A 24517-nucleotide genomic window follows, 5' to 3' on the forward strand; every position below is an offset into this window, starting at 1 on the left:
AAAATATTATAAATTAATAAGATAAATAATAATATTACATTAATTAAACTAATACGAATAATGAAGTTATTAAAATACTGCATGGGTTCGATTAATGATAGGGTAAGGTGGGGCAAATCCGACCTAGTAAATGGTTTTGGCTGTAAAATGCTCATTTTACATCGGATCAAGTCGTCTTATATACCAAATTAAAGGTTAGACTCCTGGGCAACTTTTTGTATATAGCATTTTATTTGGATCTCGGGGATTTCTTGAGACACAAGCGTTTTACAAAAATGTTTATTTTTGCTGTTTTCAAAAATGGTGGGGTAAACCCGACCCCCTATATTTTAGGTTGATTTAGTGCAGATATTGCTCAAATTTTATTGTTTTTCAATGATAAATCAATGAATGTTGTGTTATTGAATTGTAACATGAAGAAAATGGAGTTCAATGTCAATCTTGGAATGCTAAAATCACGAGCAGTAGCACGTAATGATATTCCCATGTGCATCGGAGCAATTACTCGGCGAATACTATAATAATCACGTTTATGTGTCTTTCGTTTATAATTATGAACCAATTTACATAAAAATACTAAATAATAATAAAAATATATTTAAATTTGATAAATAAAATTTTTCTTAGCAAAAAAGCGGTCGGATTTACCCCAATATTTAGAGGTCGGTTTTGCCCCACCGCGTCATTTTTCATTAAGATGCAATTAAAAAAAATATGAAAAAGGTTGAACTAAATTCATCTATGCACTTTGTAGGACTTTAATCAAAGAATTTAAATCCACTCACATTTATTATGAAATCACTTTAACGATCAGAAATATCCTGTAGTCAATGGTGCACAAAAGTCAAATCAAAAGTTGTAAAAACACACTTTATGTCGTATGAGCATCTCAATGTAGACTAATAAAATGCTGTCATACCACCATTATGATTATTTTCGATGCTCTACACGACAATATTGATATTAGTTCGCGTAGTGCTTCTGATTTTCGGTAACAGAGGGGGGTCGAATTTACCCAACGGTCGGATTTGCCCCACCTTACCCTATAAATTCAATTATTAAAATGAAACAAATGGATAAAACTGATAAATTCGAAAACAACAATAAATTTAATTCATTTTTTGTCTAATAATGATGATAATTATACAAAATTTATATCACTAATATTATTAAGTTAATTATTATTCATAATTAATTAACTTAATAATATTAGTTTTATTACTTTTACATAATTATGAAACAAAATAAAAATAATTAGAAATCCAAAATAATAAGATTAAATTTACAAAACTACTGAAATTTCTAACAACAACAATAAAATCAACATAGTTTAGTTTAGTTAATATTAATAAAGTTAACTGAAAAAATACATAAAATCCATGCGATTGATAAAATTTCAAGAATAAATAAAATTAATAAAATTGGTATAATTAATAAAATATGTTACATTTTTGAAATTAACTTCAATGACAAAATTAATAAAATTAGTAAAATTAGAAAAATAGTGCACATATTTTTTTTTAAATTTAAAAAAATTACAATAATTTTAAAATTTTTTGAAATCATTGAAATTAAAAAAAAATTACTTACGAACTATCCTATTGTCTCCTGCTGTCAGAAGTCGAGCTTAGGCAGAGTTACTACGAATCGCCCAAGTCTACCAACATGTCTCACGGCAAAGACAGGCTTGTCTTTTTTACCACGAGAACCGACGTAAAATTAGTAAGATAATAAAATCAATGAAACTAAAACAATAGTAAAATTAGTTAAAGCAGTAAGATAGCAAAATAATAAAAATAATCTATTAGGGTAATTAGAATTACTAAAATACATTAAATATAACTAAAATTATGGATTTAATACGAATGCTAAAATTTTTTTCAATAAATTTTAAAATGATCATAAAAGTATTAAAATTAAAAAAAAATGTGAAGCTGTGAAGACCCAGTTTTGTCTGTTTCATTTTTTCAGCTTTTCAAGCCGATTTTATTAGCTCCACTTGAAAATCCATTCGGTAGTCACTTAAAGCATTTTCTGAGCACAGTTTTCTTACCTTTAAGATGCAAATTGTGCATTAATAGAAAAATAAAATAAAATAATAACATAATGAAGATAATAACATTATTGATATTATATAATAACATTGTTAAAGTTTATAAAACTAATAATGTCGATAATAAAACAAATAAAATGATTCAAATGAATTATAGTAATAAAACTTAATAAATTTCTAATAATTAAAAAACTAGAATCAATTAAAATTATTGAAACTAATGAATTGAATAAAATTATTAAAATAAGATTAATTAATAAGCTTATTAAAAGCAATAAAAGAGTCAAATTCGTATCTCTTTTATTTATTACTAAAATCTTAAAAATAAAGAAAAAAATAAATTTGAAAAAAATATGAAATTAATAAATTTAGTAATACATTGAAGACAGTCATTAAGGGAAATGTATACTAATTAGATAGAAAGGGTTATGACGATATGTCTGGGGAGAAAATAGAAATATTTGTGAATGTTTTTGTTTATTAAAAGAAAGAGAAAAAAAATATGTCCCGATTTTGTCAATACCCTCATTTAGTCCGTCCAAGGGGCTGATGAAAATGGTTATTTACTGTAAAAAAAATAAAATGTTCAATTTAATAAAAAAAATTTAAATAATAGTATGAAGAAAGCAAGCACCATTAATAACATAAGTGAAATCGGTAAAATTGATAAAGATTAATAAATCTGAACTAATATCTTTAGTGATATTTTTAAAATTACTAAAATATTATAAATGATAAAATTATTAAATTTAATGAAAATGTTCAAGTCATTAAAATAATAAAATAATAAAAGTACAGTTTTTATAATTCATAAATTTAAATGGGCAGTAGTTGGTGAATCTATTGCCTTGTACGCAGCTCACCTGGGTTCGAATCCCAACCCCGCACATAGGGTTAGAGATTTTTCTTATGAGATTTCTCTAACCCGAAGAGACGAATGACCTTGGGTTAAAATCTCTATAATCGAAATAAAACAAAATAAATTTAAATTTTCATTACAATTTATAAAAATAGTAAAATCATTGAAATAAAAAAAATTGAATTTGAAAAAAAGATAAATTTTCAAAATTTAAAATTGTTTAAAATTCATAAAACGAATGAAATAAAACAGTCCATTAAAATGATCAAAAAAAAATTAAGAAGGTACTAAAATGAATAAAACATTAAACTAATAAAATTATTCAAATAAAAATTATTCAAAAAAAGTAATTGTAGTGAAATTAGCAAATTAGTGAAAAATATACTTAATGATATTTTTCACTAATTTTAATAAAATGATTAAAATGAAGAATATGAATATAATGAATAAAATTAATATAATAAATAAAATAAACAATACAATAATTAAAAATCATAAAATAGGCAAGAGAAATGTTTTATTCGTTTGCATTTGTATAAGATGCAAAGTTAATTCTTTAATAGCGCAATAAATATTATGTGCAGTTTTACATCTTCCAAACAGTTCGGGAGGTTCAGCCAGTGCATTTACTTAAATTATATAATATTTTTGATGTTGTATAGGTAAATTGGTTCCATGTATTACTGTTAGATCGCCTTTCGAATAAATTCAGTTTCTTGGAATGTTTTCTTTAGAGCTTTAAGGTTTTTCCATTTATAACTGATGCTGCGTCAGTGGAAAAGGATTCCGTTTGAACTTTTGCGTGTTTCTCTTAATATTCTTCAATTTCAAAGAACTTTGTGGTTTATGTTGGACTTTTTTTGGAAAACTGCTGCTATTACCCCACTCCAGAGCATTACAGTTCGTAAGCCGCTACAATTACAAATACAAATTATCAGAGCTCAAAATTATCATCCATGATCCTCAGGGTTTGTAACCAGCAATTCCAATATAGCTGGATGGGAATATACTTAAAAAATTGTAGGAATTACCAGTGTCAATTGCAGTTTTATCTCTGCCGTTGTCATTGCTATCGGCCGCCGTGAATTGGCCAGCGGTTTTACCAAACCGGGAGGTGCTAATTGATGACAGTGTGTAGTAAATCGGCAGACGGAGTACTTTTCATTTTTCCAGCACCATTGTTTGGCGAAGCGTTAATTTGCTGTTTCGTCTCGTGGGTGCGGTTGAATCACATTTATTTTTTTTTGCGTGACCCTGAACAGGGTCAACGGGGTGATTGTCCACAGCTGGGCATTGGTGAATTGGCAAACAGGTCGAATGTTGAAATTTGCATTTTTTATTTTAATTATGGTCACGGTGGTGGTCGATGGCTCGGGGAGATCGGTCGTACACGTGTTTGTACTATACGCTACAAGTCGAAGCCGGTGTAGAAGGTAAAATTCCGGGAAGAAATGTGGTGTTAAGGTTCTGCTTATTGATTCTTGGTAAGATTGGTATCTCGACAAACTGATGTGCAAACCAAAATGTAAGCAGTTGAATTGAAGAAAAAAGTTTCCGAAATTACTTGTAGAAACATTCAAATGAAAAAAAAACTGTTTCAATCCACCTAGTGGTGCAATTGTGCCTTTCTCATTTGTCCAAACTGCGATTCCATGGCTGGTTATGTTTAATACAATGACGGAAATGTATATTACATATTCCGTACGATTTGCACATACATACAATGGATCGACAGGCAGGATCTTGAGATACTATGTGTCGACACTGAAACATCGCTTAAAACCAGCGGCGGATCAATGAGGAAGATCCGGTGGTCCGGACCGTGCTGAAAATTTTCAACTTGTTAAGAAATTTTAAAGTAGTTTTAAATTTAAAGTAGCAACCCCTCATCGCATACTCCTACCTAAGCCTTTATAGGTCAAACAAATTTCTATATGAGAAAGGCAAAAATATGCCAACGTCCAAAAAAGTCAATTTTAGTCAACATTTTTTTTTCGAGATTTCATCAAATCTCAACGTTTCATACATTTTAAAGTCATTTGGCATCAAAAATGCAAATTCGATTTTGAAATTTTCCCTTACTCCCCCCTTTGAGAATTTTTCATTTCAGTTTATATGGGAATTTGCTGTGTGGACGCACTCTTCAACCCGTAACTCTGGAACCGGAAGTCCAATCAATAAAAAAAAATTCAATAGCAGCCGATGGGAAGGTTGTACCTTTCATTTGAGACTTAGTTTGTGCAAATCGGTCCAGCCATCTCTGAGAAACAGAGGTGACATTTTTTCCCACATACACACATACACACACATACATACATTAGTTCATATTTCAGTCTAGATTCAAACTGGTCGAAACTGATTATTTGTCATTAATTCTAAGCGTATCATAAGACAACACATTACTTGAGTTTTTACTAATTATTAATACTGGAAAAATTGTTCTTCTCTTGCAGGTAAGCTCCATTTGAACTGAAAAACGTGCTTTCCAAAAATTTGGTGTATCAAAATCGTTGGTAAGTATTTTAGGCACGCCAAAAGTTGGCCTCAAAACTGTGAGATACGGATTCAGAAGGAACATTTTGAAGGGAACGCATTTACTTAAAAACCTTTTCGGAAATCGGAAAAATGGGATATGAGACCTACTTCAGAATCAAATCGATTTAAAAGTAGGAAACTTGATACCGATTCGGGAATTGCTCTATTGTGTACCGTTTAGAGTAATCAGTGCGAACTATACTTCCCACTAAACTTGAGAACAATTTTCAATTCCTAGTCAACTTCTCAAGATGCGTTAAATTCCCACAACGGTTCACTGGTTGCATATGTCTTTCTCGGACTATTCTTTCCAAATATCGCATCCAAACTTTTGACTATCGCTAGAGTATTTCACCGGTGGCTGAAAACCCCGTAACGCACCGTACGGGTCATCGGTACGAGTTACGTAAGGCGGATAAACGCAACGAGAAACAGTCTGCGCCGAACGACCACAGACAGGTTTTTAATCATAATCGCAAGGGGCTTGGTTCAATGTTTGCAATATTTTTGGATATATCGCCATTTAGAGTGGCCAAATTAATTCAGCTCTTGTTTTATATGCAAATATTGACTTTCGCATCCAGTTTTGTTTGCTTAATTTAGATTGTTCGATTGTTTTCAACTAAAAGTTGATTTTTACTGTGCCGGTCCTCGGTTTATGAGTAAGCGACAGCTATATAAACGAAACGATGTGACAATTATCATACAAGTAAAAAAATGGAACCCTAAAAGGGGTTGAGGGCCTGATTACTAACCAATTGATTTTTTAAAGTTTCTTCGCATTAATTTCTGTTTTCGGGTCACTGTATTTGGGCATTTCTAAACTGGTATCACATTGACTAAGGCCATCTCAAGACTTTTTAGATCCCCTGAACACTAGTCAGATTGAAAAAAAAAACTTTTCTCGTATCGTTTTTTAATCCAATTAGCAAAATAACAAGGGCAGATTGAACCCATATTCTCCATTAGGACTACGTTGTCCAGAACAGCAAAAAATCGTACTTCCTAATGTTTTTAAGGTTGATTATAATACTTCGAGTTGTTTGGTTTTCACATATAAAACCTGCATTCCTAAAAATCATGTTTGTCGTATGTCAGTGGATGTTCTCTTTTCTTATTTTTAAAAATAAGACTGTTTTCATGTGCAATATAAATCACAATACCGCTTAATTCTATTTGTTTAGTTCCTACAATTCTAATTGAAATAGAAAGTCCACGCGTCGAGAACTCGCATAATTTCTCCATTTAACGCAAAAAGTCAAACATGACACCAAAATAATCTTCAAAAGATACGTAGTAGTATGGGTCGCGCATATAGTGGTTGTACCATTGCCTTGTACGCAGCTCACCTGGGTTCAAATCCCAACACTGCACATAGGGTTAGAGATTTATTTGAGATTTTTCTAACCCGAAGAAGCGAATGACCTTAAGGTTAAAACCTCTATAATCAAAATAATAAAAAATTGTCAGAAAAATATCAATTTTCCAAAAAAGACCTGTACAGCTATGTTTAAATAACTTCAACCTAGAAAAGTTCCTAATTTTTTTTTATTTAGCAGCATTTGTGCAGTTTCAAACTATACGATTAACAATTGAGAACACAATCAGCTTCTAAATTCCGAATAGGTCACATTTTTTTTCACAAAATTTTTCATTTCGCTAACAGATTGTTTAATATGTCAACCCTTGAAATCAATCGATAGCGTGTTTACTCCAGGCAAATCCCTTTAAGATCCTTTCGTTTTCGAAACTCGGGGCTTTCACTAGAAAAAAAACAGAAAATTGTTTATATTATCTGCAAAAGTTTGTTGTGTCCTCAGCTCGGATACTCAACTGAGCTATGTACACGTTCGGCAATAATATCGATCGACCTGCTCCACTAATTGGGTCTTTCAGCCATTGGTGGAAGCAGCATTCATTACTATATACAGTTTGTTTGAAATGGTTCTCAAAGCTTAACTTGAAAATTACTAGAATCTATACATAAGAGCGATGCAACTTATTTCGGCAACAGTCGTGAAATGCAAACATATGGAGTGTGTATCGTCTTAGCTCTTTGGCATTTTTCCGTAAACTGACATTCACATTCATTTTAAAGCTCATAAAGTCTACTGCAGATAGACTACGGACGTAGAAAAGTTAATCTTTACAGGCCTTTTTGGACACAAAAATAATCGGTATACTATTTTTTTAAGCCTTATATTTATTATTTATATTCGAATTTTGCAAAGATCGTGTCTATCTTAGATAAAAAAAAACTTTGGACTCATATTTGGTTCTATGAAACGAACGAGAAACAATATCCACCAAAGCCTTACAAGTTTTCAATTTTTTACCTAGTTAAAAGAGGAGGATAAAGAGATTTCAAAAGATATTTGAGGATTTTGGGAACTTTCAGAAGCTATAAGACAGTTTCGAAGTGATTACAGAACCATCCATCTTTTTAGAAGATTTCAGAAGGTTTGAAAAGATTCTGAATGATTTCCGTAGATTTTTAACTTTTTCAAAACACATTATATCCATGTTTTATGTGAAATATTCATCAGCATCATGGGCATGAAGAATTTAAGATGATTGAAGAAAATGTCAAAAGAAATAAGAAAATATCGGAAGCTTTCAAATTTTTTTAGGAGATTCCAAAAGATGTCAGGTTTTTAAAACATTATAAAAGATATAGGCAGATTTTAGAAAATTTGAGAAAGTATTGAAAAATTTAAAAATATTTTAGAAAATTTCAAAAGAATTCAGTTGATTTCTGGAAATTTTAGATTTTCAGGAATTTCAAAATATTCGGGAGGATTTTTTAATATTCCGGAGAATTCATAATTAATATAATTTAAGAAGATTCCAGAAAATCTCGGAAGATTAAAAAAAATCCAAAACTTAAGAGATTTTACATGATTTCGAAGATGTCCGAAGATTTCAGGAGGTTTGCAAAAGTTTTAGAAGATTTAAGAGGATTTTAGTGGGTTTCAAAACAAATCATCTATTTCTGGACATTTCAAAAGGTTTCAAATAATATTCGAAAATATAGGAAGATTCCAGGGATTCAGAATATTTTAAAAGATTTCAAAAGCGCTCGGAAAATTTCAGTAGGAATTGAAATATTTCAAAAAAATTCAGATGTGCTCAAAAAAGTTCAGAAAATGTTAGGAATTTTCCAAAAAAAATTAGAAGATATAGGAGGACTTTCTAAGATTCCGAATAATTCAAAAGAATTAAGGAGACTCAAAAAGTTATTAGAGATTTCAAACGATTGTTGCAGTTGTTAGCAGATTTTAAAAGATTTGAGAAAATTACGGAAGATTTAAGAATAGTAAATTTCTGAAGATTTCAAAAGAAGCTTTTAACAGATTACGGGTATCTCAGAAGGTTCGAGAATCTTTAGAAGATTTCATGCGATTTCAGAACATTTGGTAAGATTTTTCAAGATTCGGAAGCATTTAGAAAATTTTGGTAAGATTTAAGGAGATTCCAGATCATCTCAAAAAATTTCAAAGGATTTAAAAAACTCATGAAATTTCGAAGATTTCCGATGTCTTTGGAAGTTCTAAGATTTTATAAGGTTTGAGAAAGTGTCGGAAGATTTAAGAAGATTTTAGTTAATTTCTAAAAATTTCAGATTTCCGAAAATTTCAAATCACAAATCTGAAGTTCAAATGATTTTAGGATATTTTAGAAGATTTATCAAATCCCTTTTTTTAAGATGATTTTAGGATATTTTAGAAGATTTATAAAATCCCTTTTTTAAGATTTCGAAGAGTTGAGAAGTTTTGTTAAAATTTAAAGAGATTCCAGAAGATCTTAGAAGACTTCAAAAGATTTCATGAAATTTCAAAGATTTCCGAAGCTTTGGAAAGCTAGAAGACTTTAAAAGGTTTCAGGAAGTTCCCGAAATTTTTTAGGGGATTTTAGCGAAATTCTGAAAAATTTAGAAATATTTCTGAAGATTTGTCGAAGTTTAAACGATTTCTGAAGATTTTGGAAAATTTTAGAAGCTTTACGGGTATTTCAGAATATTTTAGGAAATTTTAGAAGATTTTAAGCGATTTCAGAAGATTTGATACGTTTTTTAAGATTCCGAAGAATTCAGAAGTTTGTTAGGGTTTAAAGAGATAACAGAGGATCTTAGAACACTAATAAACATCGTAGGATTTAAGAGCCTAACGACCTGTACAGGGTATCAGTCAAACAATATGTGGAATCGTTTCACTATATGGGTTAAAGTCCGTGCATATTTTTTTATTAGATTTCAAAATATTTCAGGAAATTTCATGACGGGTGATTTCAGGAGATTTCAGAAGATTTTGGAAGTGATTAGACTGTTTTAAAAAAATTCAAAAAAATTCGGAAGCTTTAAAAAATTCAAATGATTTCTGAAAATAAAAAAAAATGGATTTGTAAAGATTCTAAAATATATCAGAATGATTTTACTGTAAAAATCCAGTAGATGTTGTTGGCTTTGAGAGAGTATCTGAAAAATTATAATGTTCCAAAAAATCCACAGTCTTTAGAATGATCTAAAAATAAAGTCTTAAGAAAATGTCAAAAATTTCAAATTTTAGAGAAATCCACAATATTTTCTGAAGATTTATGAGTATTTCAGTACCATTTATTGCGGATTCAGTACTTCCTATTAGTGGGTTTGCTGTTTTTTCAGCTTTCCACATTCTACGAAATCAAAATTTACTTTCCTTTTGTCGTGACTACGATTTACCTTTGAAGATATTAAACATTAGTAACATTTATTATACTGAACGGACTTACTCAATCATAACACTGATCAGTTATTAAAGTATTCACAAATTTAGTATAGTTTTTCAAAGTTTGTGTAGCATCTATGAATAAATCTAATAACAGATTTCCAGAGAACCCTTCGAAAAACCGAAATTTCCGCAATCCATCACAGGCAGAACCATCAATATGGATCACCTAAGAGACCTAAGGGACCATCCAAAAATGACGTAGCATTTGTTGAGTAATTTTTAACACACCCCTCCCCCATCGTAGCATTTCGTCACAAACCTCTAAGTACCCCCCCCCTGGTAATTACGTAGCTTGACGGTAACTCTCCCCCCCTCTTCCCCGCAAATTAAAAAAAAAGAAAAACGATGTTAGTTATTCCCCTTTAAAAAACTACGTAGCCTGACATGACCCCCGTCGTCACACATCATCACAAAATGCATCCCCCATATAATGCTACGTCATTTATGGATGATCCCTAATCGAACTTTGCGAAGGTACTCATCGTTCGCTAGTCGAATAAGAAGCATGGTGATGCTCGGTTAGACGATGCTGTAAGAAGGAGATTTTTCGTTACCATTTTAGTATGTGTACTGGTCGTTTGTTATTTTTGTTAATCAGCCTTATTCTGCTTTGGGACGATCCATAAATGACGTAGCATTTTTTGAATGATTTTAACACCTCCCTCCCCCATCGTAGCATTTCGTCACAAACTTCTATATACCCCCCTGGTAATTACGTAGCTTGATGGTAACCCTCACCCCCTCCTTGTCTCCGTAAAATTTAAAAAAAATCAAAAACGATGTTAGTTAAATGAAACGGGCAAGATTGTCGTGACATCTGGTCAACCCCTATTCCCCTTTAAAAAAGCAACGTAGCGTGGCATGACCCCCTATCCCCCTGTCGTCACACATCATCACAAAATACAAAACTCCCCCCTCCCCCATATAATGCTACGTCATTTATGGATAGTCCCTTTACGGAAGATTACGGTTTTTTCGGACGAATGTAATTTGCAGCGACAGCAAAAGAAAACGGATGTTAGCTCGAACCACATTCGATCGAAAAATCAATCCAAAGTAATCCGGGTAAGGCTGAATATATATTCATTTCATTTATTTTATTTATATTATTCATTTTATTTATTTTATTCATTTTATTTATACTATTTTATTTATTTTTTTTATACTTTTTATTTTGTTCTATTTTTTATTCATTTTTTTCTGTATTTATTTTATTCCTGTTATTTATTTCATTTATTTTATTTACTTCATTTATTTCATTTCACTTATTTTTTGTTTCGTTTATTGAGGTTTTAGCCTTAAGGTCATTTGACTTTGTTTTCGGGATAGAAAAATCTCTTTAGAAAGTTCTCTAATCCTGTGATGGAAAATCGAACCCAGGTGAAAGATTTTATTTAAATTATTTTATTTCATCTATTTAAGTAACCTTTTTTATTTCATTTGTGTGATGTATTTGATTCATTTTATTTGTTTTGTTTGTGTTATTCATTTTATTTTTTATTTCATTTACTTTGTTTATTTTATACATCGTTTATTTTGTGTATTTTATTTATTTCTTTGAATCTATTTTTTTAATTTATTTACAATTCATAAATTTTTTCCTTAATTTTTTGTCTCATTTGATTTATAATATTTATTTTTAATTTTATTTATTATATGTTTTTTTTTGTTTTGAATATTTATTTTTTAAATATTTTTTCTTCATTACTTCGATTTAGTTAATTTTATTTATTTTATTCATTGTATTTATTTTATCAATCTTGTTTATTCTATTCATTTTGACCTGTTTTTTGTGTATTTTACTTACTTTCTTCATTTTTTGTGTATCATACTTGTTATTGTTTGATTTATTTCATTTTTTTTACTCATTTAATTTTGCTTCGTTTATGTTATTTTTTCAAGGATCCCATGTATTTTATTCTTCTTATCTCCTTCTTTATATTATTTTATTTATTTATGTTCTTCATATGATTCTGTTGCTCATTTCACTTTCTTTAATTTATTATGCTGTTGATTTTATCTTTTCTGTTTACTTCATGCATTTTATGAATTCAAATTGTTTTGTTTTATTTGTATAATTTATTTTCTAATTCATGTTTAATTATTTTATTTTTTTATTTTATTTATTTTCTATAGATTTTCTACATTATTTTCTATTTTTCTTTGATTTATTTTTTCGTCGCATCTCATGTATTTTTATTTAATTCAAGCGATTATAAATATAAAATATTTTGGCTTGTCACTTTTATTATTTTAGTTATTTTAGGTTTTTATTAATTTCAGTCACGCTATTTATTTCTTTTTTTTTCCTTTAATTTGTCGTTTAATTTATAATTATTCTACCCCTTGATCATCCATCAGAGAAGCTAAAAACGCACCGCTTGTTCACAGAAAAGAAATCGAATAAATGTAGCCCTGCGTCGGTCGGTTACTTCCACGCGCCAGAAACAGAAAAGTCTCATTGGTTCCCTATTATGAGCGACATGAGTGAATTAATAAAAAGTTGGCTCACCAAAGGAAAGTACAGTTGCGATCGACTTTCCCCAACCAAGACCTAGAGCGCGCAAGATGGAGCAGTTGACAAATGTGGAAAGTGTAGCTTGATCTTTCGGCGGCGTCCCACATCCAACTGCATCATACAAGGAATGTGGAACTGACAACGTTAAATCAGTTTAAAGTGACGAACAACATGCATGCCAGCTCTGCAATCAGATTGTGCACTACGGTAAATTATGCGCCAACACTGCGAAAGAAAATGGTTTTAATGTAACATACTTCAACAAATAGCCTTCGATTGCTAAACTACAGACAACCGGTCCAACAATAATTCTCGATATTCTAAAACCAACATCTGGTACATCTAGCGAGTGAATAACCAAAAAAGAAGACACAGACAAACTAGAGTCATTCAAACAAACACAAGAAGCCGTTAAAAACATTCAACGGTGAAAACCAGAACTGCTCTAGCGACGACGACATAAGCGTACACAAAAAGAGGAAGAGAGCAAACTGAACCACCAACAAGTAAGACGGCGATTGAAATAATGGAAATAACGATTCCTCTCCGAGAAATAGTATCACGCGCAAAAGCAACCAATATTTCTCGCTTTTTGTTTCTCCTTATGTTGTATTAATTTGAATGAAACTTGAGGTTAACTTCTTTACAAACAAATAATAATAATAATTGTTATTTATATAATATCATTCAGTATGTTTAGTTATTTTATTTTGCTATATTTTTATTTTAAGTCGTTTATTGAATTTATTTTAACAGTTTCAACTATTTTATTTTGATTATGTTCTTCTTTATTTTGTTGTTTATACAGTTTATTCATTTCATTTGTTTTATTTCTTTTAGGTTATTTTACCCAACTTCTTTTCTATTTTATTTTTACCTATCTTATATTTATTCTATTTATTTTATTTATTCTTAATTTTTCTAATTTATCTAACTTATTTAATTATTTTTTCTTTTTAGTTATACCTTTTAATTTCAATTCAGCCGGTTCCATTGTTGTCGCTGGTTGAACGGTTCCACTGTAAGGTTGTTGCCGTCCAAACAAAGGCTAGAAACTGTAACCTTGATTTAATAGAAAGATCACCTCACCACCTTCCATTGAACTTGTTCCCGCACCCACTCAAGTATCTTCCAGATTAATCAACCGCCGCCAGTGCAGATCAAGCTCAGCTAGGTGCTACCAACGTTCCCCGGACCTAGGACAATAAACGCATTTCAAGTACTGGAAAAAAGTGAACGTGAATTACCCCGATTCGGATAACTCTGCGAAGGCCTTCCTCTGTTTGATCATTCACCTTCCGAGCCATGAACATGAAAATTTTCGAATTGGCCGTGATTGTTTGGACGGGAGTCTTTTTTGTGCATTTTGTTTTCAGCTGTTGTGCAGTTGCTATATATGCATTGCAGACGATTAAACTACCACTGAATCACTGTCTGGATCTTGTTTCACCTGTAGTTTTATGACCTGTACTTACACTGGATACCGGTACGTTTATAGGAAGGGAAACTAAAGCTCAGTCGAGCGAAACCAATGCTTGGTTCGATGACTTTTGAATCTTCGTTCAGTTGGAAATCTTTGATCTGAGAACGCAAAATAAGAAGTCGGCTAAGTCAATATGTGCTTCCACAATTTGAATGTCAACCACCATCATAAAAGAACGCCTCCGGAATTCATCCACTTTGGTACTTACCTATCCTTACTGTTTGAATCCTGGATGTCAGCAACACTCAGTGGAATGTGATAAAAAATAATTCAAAACTCGTCGCCATGTTTGTTTATAAATTGCTAGCAGATGATTGATCTATTAATAAATACGTGTAATTTGTCAGATCATCTAAAATACTGTGTCAATGATTACGAAAAAAAGTGTTACGTAACCTATCTTAGCATAATGACGAGCTAAATCTACGTGGGGTAAAAAATCCTACAGTCACACAATGTCAGCACCTGTCCGCTTTGATGCGGCCATCAATCGTCGAAATCTGCGTCTGTTGGATTTTGTCGGTTTTTAGCTTCCGCCGATCCAACAGTTCCTTAAGGGCGGCAGCACTCGGCAACTCGATCACCACTGCCAGCGCCATTCCGACAACCGTCGTCCACCAGAACACTTGCGCTACATATGTCACCTGTTTCGGAAGAATTGATTCGTAAGTTGTCTTGGATTTGTGCACTAGGACAGTAGAGAACTTACGATAACCCGCTCGTTCGAGTAGATGGGGCTCATTGTTCCACCGTACACCAGTTCGATTATGGTGAAATGGATCAGATAGAAGCTATAGCACAGCTTCCCTACGACGCCGAAGAACGGATGGCTGAAGAATCGTTTGAACCAGGAGTTCAAGGTGAACAAGGCTAGTCCCAGCTGCAGCACCGTTGTCAGAATCGCCCACGATTGTTTGAAGAATGTTGAGTAAATAGCTTGTAAAATCTGTGGAATATTGTCCCGGAAGGCGATCACCCAGTAAACGGTTCCCAAACTAAGGAAGTAAAGAATGACGGAAATGTTAAAAAGTGCCAAAAATAGTTTGGACCTTAGGAGGGTTGCTCTGGAGTCACGACAGCGGTGATAGATGAAACCGGCTAGCATTCCGAAGGAGTAAGCTCCGATGTTCTGGTGGAAGGGAAAGTAGATATCGTACTGGTAGGTGTGCTGTCGGCTGTAGTGATGTGCGTTTTCGAGATGCGAAGTCATGGCCGGCGAAACGTTATTCACGTAGGAAACGACGGTCGGGATTACTATGGCACAGAGGAAAGCGGTACCGAAGATATATTCTTTCAGATGCGGCCATCGCCAGATCAAAATCATCACCGTTAGGCCGTAGAGGAACAGCTGCATGTCCGCTGCGAGGTACCACGATTGGATCAAGCACTAAGGAAACGAAATCAGAAGAAATCGGTTTTTAAACAAACTTCGCCAACTTACCGGCTCATCCGTTTGAATGTAGTTGTTGATGAAGAGCAGATTCGCCCACCACCAGCGTCGACAATTGGCCTGAGCCTCGCCGATGAAGTGCTGTCCTATTGGACCATCAATCATCCGTCGCATGAAGGCACACTCGAGAAAAATGACGAACGCGTAAGCCGGTACGATCCGGCACAGTCTAGCCTTCAGCTTTTCCCATGCGACCGACAGGTCGAAATCTGGATTTTTCCGGATGTGTTCAAGGAAGTTAACCACCAACAGCATTCCCGAAATCGACAGGAACGTTTGAATGTAGTTTTGGAACTCGGCTATGTAGACGACGGTTGCTGCCCGATGCTGAATGGCCTCTATGAAGAAAGTGTTTCGCTGGGGTAGTTTGTCGTGAGCTAGGAACACGTGCAGCATGATCACCCGGAACATGTGAATAGCTCGGAATGCTTCCAGGAACTGCAGATCTTGTCGTATGCTGCCACCGACGGAATCTTTCAACCGGTAGAAGTTCCGAGGAAAAGAGAACGCTACCAGCAGTCTTTCTCGTTTACTCTCCGGTAGTTGCTGGAAATGAAGCTTCGGATGACCCTTTCGGTTGGATAGTTGCATGTCGAAGAGAGTAGCGGATGCCACCAGGACGGCTAGCACTATCAACACAAGGTAGAACAATGCTTCCAGTGTTCCTGTGCGGGGGATGGGAGGTGTTATGGTGTTAGGGTAAGCGACAATTCAATAAAGTCTTACCAAGTGCTGGATGAAGGTCATCGGCGGTGTAACAGTGGTAAACGGTCAAGTCCTGGGAAATATCCAGACCGTACTGGCGCTTGATTTCACTACTGACACAATGCCGTGCCAATTGGGCATAGGACCGATTGGAGGATAGGCCTGTGGTACCCGCGGTACGAATCTGATTCTCGCAGCTCTGGATGCAAACTCCACGTTCCAGTTTGGAGTGATCATAGTTGCGATAACTGTTGGATATGTACTGTAAGAATTACGATCAATAAAGATTGTCGAGGGACAGAAATTAATTATTGTGGAAATGGAAGCCACAAAGTTGAGTAAAACCCTCAACACTTACACTGATATTCCGCCATAGTTCCGACGACTCATCCGGCAACACCCGGGCGTGCACAACGCAAAACACGAAGCTCTCCGGGTTCTCATCAACGCAATCACCAAAATCGTCATACACAAACAGTTTTGGTAGCTTCATGTAGTCGGGCACTGGGTGAATGATCGAACGAATAATAGCCGGTAACCGTTCAACCAAAATCCAAAAATGAAAAGAACAAAAAAAAACAACTCATCACTTATATGATACCGTGATTTTAACGACACCCGTTTGCAAACTCACATTCCATAAAATCATCAACGTGGGCGCGTGTCAACCGGCAGCCGATGGTTAGAAGCAACGCGAGCAACCTCAGCCACCGGAACTCCGCTGCTAGGCGACGCCTTCGACCTACGGCGGTCGTCATGTTGGTCGACACCGAAATGGCAACAATAAAAAAAAAGCAAAAACCAAAACAGCTGGAGCTGCGGCGTCACAGCTCGGTCCTCCTCTGTGTGGTCCAATCTGCTGCTGCTGCTGGGAGGATCAGCTGCTGTGTGAATGCAAATAAGACACGAAAAAAACGACACACACACCAAACAAACTGGCACTTATCCGAAGTAGCTTCTGCGTTTTAATCGGTTCGAACTGGAAGCAGTAAATAACGGGTAAGAGTGTTTTAGGGGTTGGAACTGATTGATCATCTGGCGTGACGCATTGTGTGGTGGATGGAGCGGTGGACGGTTGGGGGGAGGAGTCGAATCGAACGGGTTTTGGTAGACCGTCTGGCGCTAAGATGATTGGATGTTTTAGAAGATTATATATCATTAAAAGATCGTAAAATTTAAACATTTTCGGCTCGCTTGGTGAATTTTGGTCGCATGGTGAGATAAGCTGTCAAAATATTTGTAGATCAGTTCTAAATAAAAGCGATAGTTCCAAAACTATCCAAACTGTCTATCTCGATCTTTATTAATCGCTTTAGTTTTATGTGACCGCGCTGTTTTTGGTGTTTGCCCCTGTTAATTTTGTTACATTAAATTTAGATACTTTGGATAAAAATTTCTGTGCTTCAATTTCATCTCATCAGTAACAGGCACCATCTTGGCAACCAGTTAAAAACTTATTCGGCTGGCTGGTCACCAGTAATGTCTCGGATTATAAGCACAGAAGCTCTGGTTTGTTACGAAGAAAGTGAAATCGAAAGCTTGTTTCTTTTTTGCTTGCGAACGAATCGGTTGACACCATGCAAGGATTCTTCTTAAAGGTAAAATTTGATTTAAATCGAATTTGTGCATGAAGGACATGTTAAAAATGAATTTTGGGTTTTCCGTTTTGAATTCATCTCATCAGTCCGGGCAACAAGTTACACAATAAATCGAAAAAGTCACAACCGGTTGCCAAAACGATGCCAGTTATTGATGAGATGAATTCGATACACTAAATCCAACTTTTTGTACTGCCATGATAACAAAATCTAATTTTATTTATTTCTCTTTATGTCATTCGACTGCTTTTCAGGATTCCGGATTTCCAGAGATCTGTTTCAGTGCTGGAATACTATTAGTGAATTTCAATAAAATCTTAGTAATGTGGTTACCAAAATTCTTGGAATTGCTTCTTGTTTTTATGAAACCATTTAATGATTTGATCCTGGAAGAGGGCACCATTCCGAATTAAGATCACCCAATGGTCCCGCAATGATAACAAGCAACAGGCTTTCAAGGCAATTTACAGACTTTTTACACACATATTGGATTCTGCTGAATTTCACAAACCGTGTCCCAATACCTAAAGTGCGCTATGATTGGTATAATGTACGTTAGGCATTGAAAAGTTTTGATTTTTGGGGTAATTCCACTCTTTTCACTGGATGGAAACAAAAAATATCGTTGCACATTGCAAAATATTAACAGAAACTTTAGAAGCAGCTCATGTTTCTACTTGTGGAATGAAAAATCACAATTTTCATTCTTCATTTCATGAGCTGCTCTTTAATGTAAACCTTTTCTACTTCGACTCCGGAAGCGTGTAAGTATGCTAAATCGTGTCAAACCAAATGTGATTTCCAATTCTCAATACAATGGGTGTCGATTTTTTCGCATGGTGACTTATCGACATCACGATTTAGTTACATGGCCTTCCCCAGGGCTCCTGTCTAAGTCCCCTGTTATACAATTTCTATGTCGAAGACATTGATGTATGTCTTGACAATTCCTGCACGTTAAGGCAAGTTGCAGACGATAACATGGTTTCTATTACTGGACCCAAAGCTGTCGATCTACAAGGACCATTACAGAATACCTTGGACAATTTGTCTGCTGGGGCTATTAAGCAGGGCATCGAATTCTCAACGGAGAAAACTGAACTAGTTATATTTTCTAGGAGACGTGAACCAACACAACTCCAGCTTCTATTAATTGGACAAACTATCGCTTAGGTCTTCACAGTAAGATATCTAGGGTCTGGTTCGACTCGAAAGGTACTTGGGGATGCCAAATTAGGTATCTGAAACAGAAATGCCAACAAAGGATCAACTTTCTTCGTACAATAACCGGAACATGGTGGGGTGCCCACCCAGGAGACCTAATTTAGGTTGTATCAACAACGATACTGTCGGTAATGGAACACGGATTCTTCTGCTTTCGCTTCGCTGTGAACATACATACCATCAAACTCGAAAGAATTCAGTATCGCTGTTAGCGTATCGCCTTAGGCTGCATGCAGTCGACCCATACGATAAGTCTCGAAGTCCTGTCGGGCGTGCTTCCAACAAACATTTTTTATAATAAATTCCGAGAAGTCGACTGATCTAAATTGTTTTATACTGACGGATTAAACCTCGAAGGATCCACTGGCTTCGGTATTTTCAATCAGAAGTTCACCGCCTCCTACTAACCCAGTAACCCTGCTTTAGTTTACGCCGTACCTGCTATTCGGTATACTCTTATCTGACAAATCTTTCCAGTTTACCTTGGTGTGGGTCCCTTCTCATTGCTCCATTCCGGGCAATTACAAGGTGGACTCCTTAGCTAAGGTAGGTGTCCTAGAAGGTGACGTTTATGAATGACCAATTTGCTTCAACTAATTTTTCAGTATTACTCATCAGAGGACCCTCGAAAGTTAGTAAACTTCTGGAGCAGTGGGGAGCTAGGAAGGTGGCTACATTCGATAGTCCCCAAGGTACCGACGAAACCTGGGTTCAAGGGGATGGATGTGGGTCGTGACTTCATTCGTGTGATGTCCCGACTCATGGCAAACCATTACACGCTGGATGCACATCTCCGGCGTATTGGGCTCGTGGATGGTGGTATCTGTGCTTGTGGCGACGGCTATCACGACATCGAGCACATTGTCTGGGCGTGCACCGCGTACAGTTCCGCCAGGTCTCAGTTAATAGATACCCTCCGAGCCCGAGGAAGACCATCCACCGTCCCGATTCAAGATGTACTGGCAAGCTGCGATCACCTCTATATGTCTTCTTAAAAACCATCAATACGCAAGTTTAACTGCCCCTTTTATGTTTTTTATCATTCTCAGAAGTGCCCTCTTACGCCTGTACCATACACCCACGCTGATATGATGCGACTCCAAAGCGACACAAAACATCTCTGTCGAATGAGCCAACAAACACGGGACCTACAGCACGAACATCACACGCGCAACTCGAAGCGGATTCCTGTTGAGCAGTGCTGCCAGAGACAGCTTAAGCTGACGGTGATAAATTTGATATATCTTCGCTATCTTCAAATAGTATTGAAAACTGATCAAACCTATCAGTTCCGACTATTTTGACTACATTTTCCAGGCAATTGGACTGAATTAGAAATTGAGCAAATTTCTAGCACTGCAAGAATATTTTGACCCAAATAATATTTTTGTGTTTCTGGACCCCAACAATGTTGAGTGAAAAAATTGTTTTGGAAGCCTATATACGCTAGCAAAAAGTTGGGCATGAAAGCGTTAAAGATGTTTTTGGCGCATGACGGATAAATATCATTGACCATTCATATAATGCGTACGAAATAAAAAATACACTGCTGTGAGCATTCTTCGTTAAGGTTATTTGCACATTATTTGTGCATGCGAATCGATATTGTTATTCAGTCGTCCATCGAGTAACCAGAACCTACATATTTCACTGTAATGTTCTGCATTGTTGCAGACTTTTTTTCTATTTTCTATATCCTTAGCCCTAGTCCGGTGGTTCAGAGAGTAAAGCACTGATTTTATAATAGTACAATAGAATATAGTACCAAGGCTCTGTCTCCCTATTCGTCTTCTTAACTTTTTGTTCCCGCCTGTAGGTCCTGTCCTGGAAAAGACTCATCTGATTATAAGATGAATATCGACTAAAAATCAAATTACCACGTCTATGTGTCCGCGCACAAAGTTAAGATCAACGGTGCGGTCTACGACGAGATATGTGACAATCTGCTTAAAAGCAGTTGCATTCGGTTTCAATCCTAGCTGGTAGGAATAAACACAAAATCATTTCGGGTGACTGTCGTCTGGTCCATTTTGCCGTACAAATTGAGGCAGGATGCTACTTTCGACGAACAAAATCTCTAGCACTCGGTGGTTTATCCTGGAAATTTGATGTCTTTACGATAATGTAATAGGTAGAATTGAGCTTTTTTTTGACATCGATTTTTGAAATGTTCTAAAAAAACCTTTTTCGACATTTGTGTTCTAACACTGTTGACATAGTACTTAAAAATCCTTTTTTGTTTTATTATGGAGGTTTTAACCAAAGGGTCTTTCGCTTCATATTTCGGGTTATAAAAATTTCTAGCCCTACGTGAGTCATTGGGAATCGAACCAATGTGAGCTGCGTACCAGGCAACCGGTCTACCAACAACGCAATACAAACCCCCACAAATCAAAAAAATCTTCGAACTTTCTAGAACATGTTACACTTCTAAAGTTGACAATATTTTCAAGCAAACGTTTAAGGGAATATTATTTTATCATTAAATCTTTAGGAATAAACCATAATAAAGCCAGAATTACCCATATTATTCAGCCACAAAAGATAACCTGAATAGTGGTCGCAGTGGCAAAGTTTCCCCTAACAAAAAATACCCATATTATCAGGGCATTTTACTTTGCATTACATCGAGAACGTCGGAAAAGTATGTTCTGCAAAAATATGAATAACTTGCGTGGTGACAGATGATGGTAGCCGAAATTGAGAAAAATGAGGCTACCCAGGTCTTTTTTTTTCTATTAACGTCAAATACACGAAAATTATGTTTTCTGACGAAAAATGTTTCGTTTGAAATGCATATAACTTGTCTATAATATATGTTACTTTCTGTTACCATCTTTATTATTGTGTATTATCCAAATATAGTAACTCAAGCAAGTGCTGTCACAAAACCGAAGCTACCCTAGTAACAAATGAGGTTTTATGGTTGTTTTATAGCCACTGATAAAACTTATGTTGCACTTGTAGCGTGCTATAAAACTACACTTGTTACTTGGGAAGTAGCTCCTGGTCTCCGCCCTAGTGACAATTGAGGATTTATGGTAGTTTTATAGCCACTCATAAGATTTCGATTTCACTTTTAGCAGGATATAAAACATCAAATGGTACAATCTAGAAACGAACCGGCATTTCCGCCACTTTCTGATATATCAAATTTAAACTTAGTGCGGAACTGATGAAATTCTTTTACATCGGAATAGATCTCCAGGTTTCGTTTAGCTCCGGTGTGTTGTTGTATTATGTAAGTTTTACTTGCGCATTGTTTTCGGAATGGTTTCTACCCGCAATGTCTAAACTTCAGACTACGCCTGTTTGGCAAACTAGCTGATGGTTGTTTTAAAGACCCCTTTTTTACGGGTTTTGTAATCGTTTCGCAAAGGTGCAAAGACTGACACGACTCAGCGATAGCTTGTTTGCTAACTGTTGTTGCTATTATCACTCCAGAACTGAGTGTTACTTCTCATTCTAATATTATTGTTGATTTTAAGATGGCTTGTTGGTCTTGGGTTTCATAAAAAAAATTATTTTTCATTATTAGTCAACTTTCAACGGGAGCATCCCTTTACCTAAAGGACACAACGACTAAAAATATCTTCTTATTTTACTTGGTTTCATCCATTGCCTCCGATTAGCCTTTCTAATCGCGGGTTGCTTGACTCATGTGATTTCAGATAATGATATCTCCCATGAGAAACAGTTGCTCAGGTTCCATGGAATTTGAATTAAACCCTACTACAAAGGATCGACCTAATGGCAACATCGAAGTGCCCATAAACGCAATACCATGCGGTACTTGAAACACTTGCCACATAATTCGACCAATTCTAACATGATCTATTTTCGGACCAAAAAAATCATTTTATATCATGTGATTTGATAACTCAACACTCGACCATATTCGATAAACCTAAGGTTCGGCCCGATAGACTGAGTACTGCTAAAACTGAATAATCTTGTACAGGCAAATTAGATGACTTTTTGCGATCATTATGCACGGAAGTATCGTGTTTCGTGTTTATGTACCCACACATGCAGTTGAAACCGACAGCGTGCTCACTAATGCGGGACTGGTGCATTCTCACGGAATCCAACAATCTGGCAAAACATTTGTGACCCAGGACTCAACCAAATTTTTCATAACCAACAGAACAATTGACTCAAAGCTGTATAAGCAAGAGTTGCTGGAGAAATGTATACTACCATTCATTTAGGCACACAAGGGTCCCAAATGCCTCTATAGTTTGAAGAGAATAGAGACAATGTACAGAACATGACCAAATGCCATCGTTGTTAGGAATATGGTTCGCACTATTTCTAAACTGAGATATAGCGTTAGTATTCACGATTGTTAGTTATTGTGTCTCAAGTAAAAATCGGATTGGCCGTATGAACACGAGCAGGGATTTCCAATGAGATGGATTATGCAGCTAGCTGATTAATTTTTTTTTGCCCCCTGAAAAGGAAATCGGAAAAACTATCCTTTTCATTCACTACGATGTTTGATGAAACAGCTTATTTCTGGCGTCGGAGAATAGAATGATTGGGACAAATGAGCGTTCAATATTGCCGCACGCTCGTGAAATAAATATCTTGATGGTTTTTGATACAGCCGATTCTCCCTTGTCCAGACCCTTACTAAAGGAACACTACAGGTAACTTCATATGCACCAGACTATGACCTCCTTGTTAACAAATCTCTTCCAGAATGATATGATCACAGGAGTCACTCCGTCACAAGTTTTCCGTAAAAAATATTCCAAAATCACACAGAATTAAAACAATATTTTTATTGCACAATTCACTTCCTGGACGGCTCATACCAAATTCTAGAAACCGAAATGCACCAAACTGTAACCATCCCGTCCAAAACACAACTCAGTCCCATAAAATCACCAGGTCGTTCCAAGGAGCTTCTCCAAGTCTGTTGACTAGTTAGTTTATTTTTTTCCCAAACCCAATATTGCCACTATTCACATCTGACAAAAATTCACACCTCAGTTGTTCACATATTCTCCAGGAAAAAAAAAACACCGAAAAACCCGATTTGCGCTTGGTTGCACGTTCCGCTCCCCCTCAAACCAGCGGCAAATGAACCGAAAGACTTTCACAAATTCGTTCGCCAAATTATTTTATCTGCACCCTTCCGAACCGCGCGCACTCCACTAGCCTAGCCTTTTCAACGTTCCGTGCCCGAATTTTCCACCGCGTCTACTCGAACCGGCGTCCCGAACTAGACTGATCCGCAAGGCATCGCGTAAAATTCAAGCGAATATCGCGGATCTGCTCGATTGCATATATGCTCGCGCGATCATTGGTGGTCATATCT

At 35.4% G+C, this 24517-nt stretch overlaps 2 protein-coding genes across 18 annotated transcripts in view; one reads left to right on the top strand and one right to left on the bottom strand.

Moving 5' to 3' along the window:
* LOC131677135 (complexin) overlaps positions 1–24517 on the top strand; it is a 647935-nt gene that overhangs the window by 45634 nt on the left and 577784 nt on the right. The gene's annotated exons all lie outside the window — the stretch shown is intronic.
* Positions 13697–24410, bottom strand: LOC131677128 (nose resistant to fluoxetine protein 6-like). Of its 3 annotated transcripts, none has more exons than XM_058956749.1 (7): positions 24185–24410; positions 17004–17348; positions 16728–16873; positions 16391–16631; positions 15656–16329; positions 14924–15601; positions 13697–14858 (listed from the first exon to the last, which is right to left on the bottom strand). In XM_058956749.1, the coding sequence occupies exons 2-7, from the start codon at positions 17125–17127 to the stop codon at positions 14673–14675; spliced, it is 2049 nt and encodes a 682-aa protein (XP_058812732.1). In that variant the 5' UTR covers positions 17128–17348; positions 24185–24410; the 3' UTR covers positions 13697–14672. The 3 variants fall into 3 exon arrangements, with proteins under 3 accessions (XP_058812732.1, XP_058812734.1, XP_058812733.1); XM_058956751.1 differs by lacking the exon at positions 24185–24410 and adding an exon at positions 24085–24138; XM_058956750.1 differs by lacking the exon at positions 24185–24410 and having other exon boundaries at positions 17004–17652.

The sequence above is a fragment of the Topomyia yanbarensis genome, chromosome 1, assembly GCF_030247195.1.
Source record: "Topomyia yanbarensis strain Yona2022 chromosome 1, ASM3024719v1, whole genome shotgun sequence".
NCBI lineage: Eukaryota > Metazoa > Arthropoda > Insecta > Diptera > Culicidae > Topomyia > Topomyia yanbarensis.

Coding starts and splice junctions, on each gene's coding strand:
- LOC131677128 (XM_058956749.1), bottom strand. CDS start 17,127: ATGACGACCGCCGTAGGTCGAAGGCGTCGCCTAGCAGCGGAGTTCCGG. Junction 16,330..16,390: donor TGACCTTCATCCAGCACTTG/GTAAGACTTTAT, acceptor TCCCCCGCACAG/GAACACTGGAAGCATTGTTC. Junction 14,859..14,923: donor ACTCGAACGAGCGGGTTATC/GTAAGTTCTCTA, acceptor CTTCCGAAACAG/GTGACATATGTAGCGCAAGT.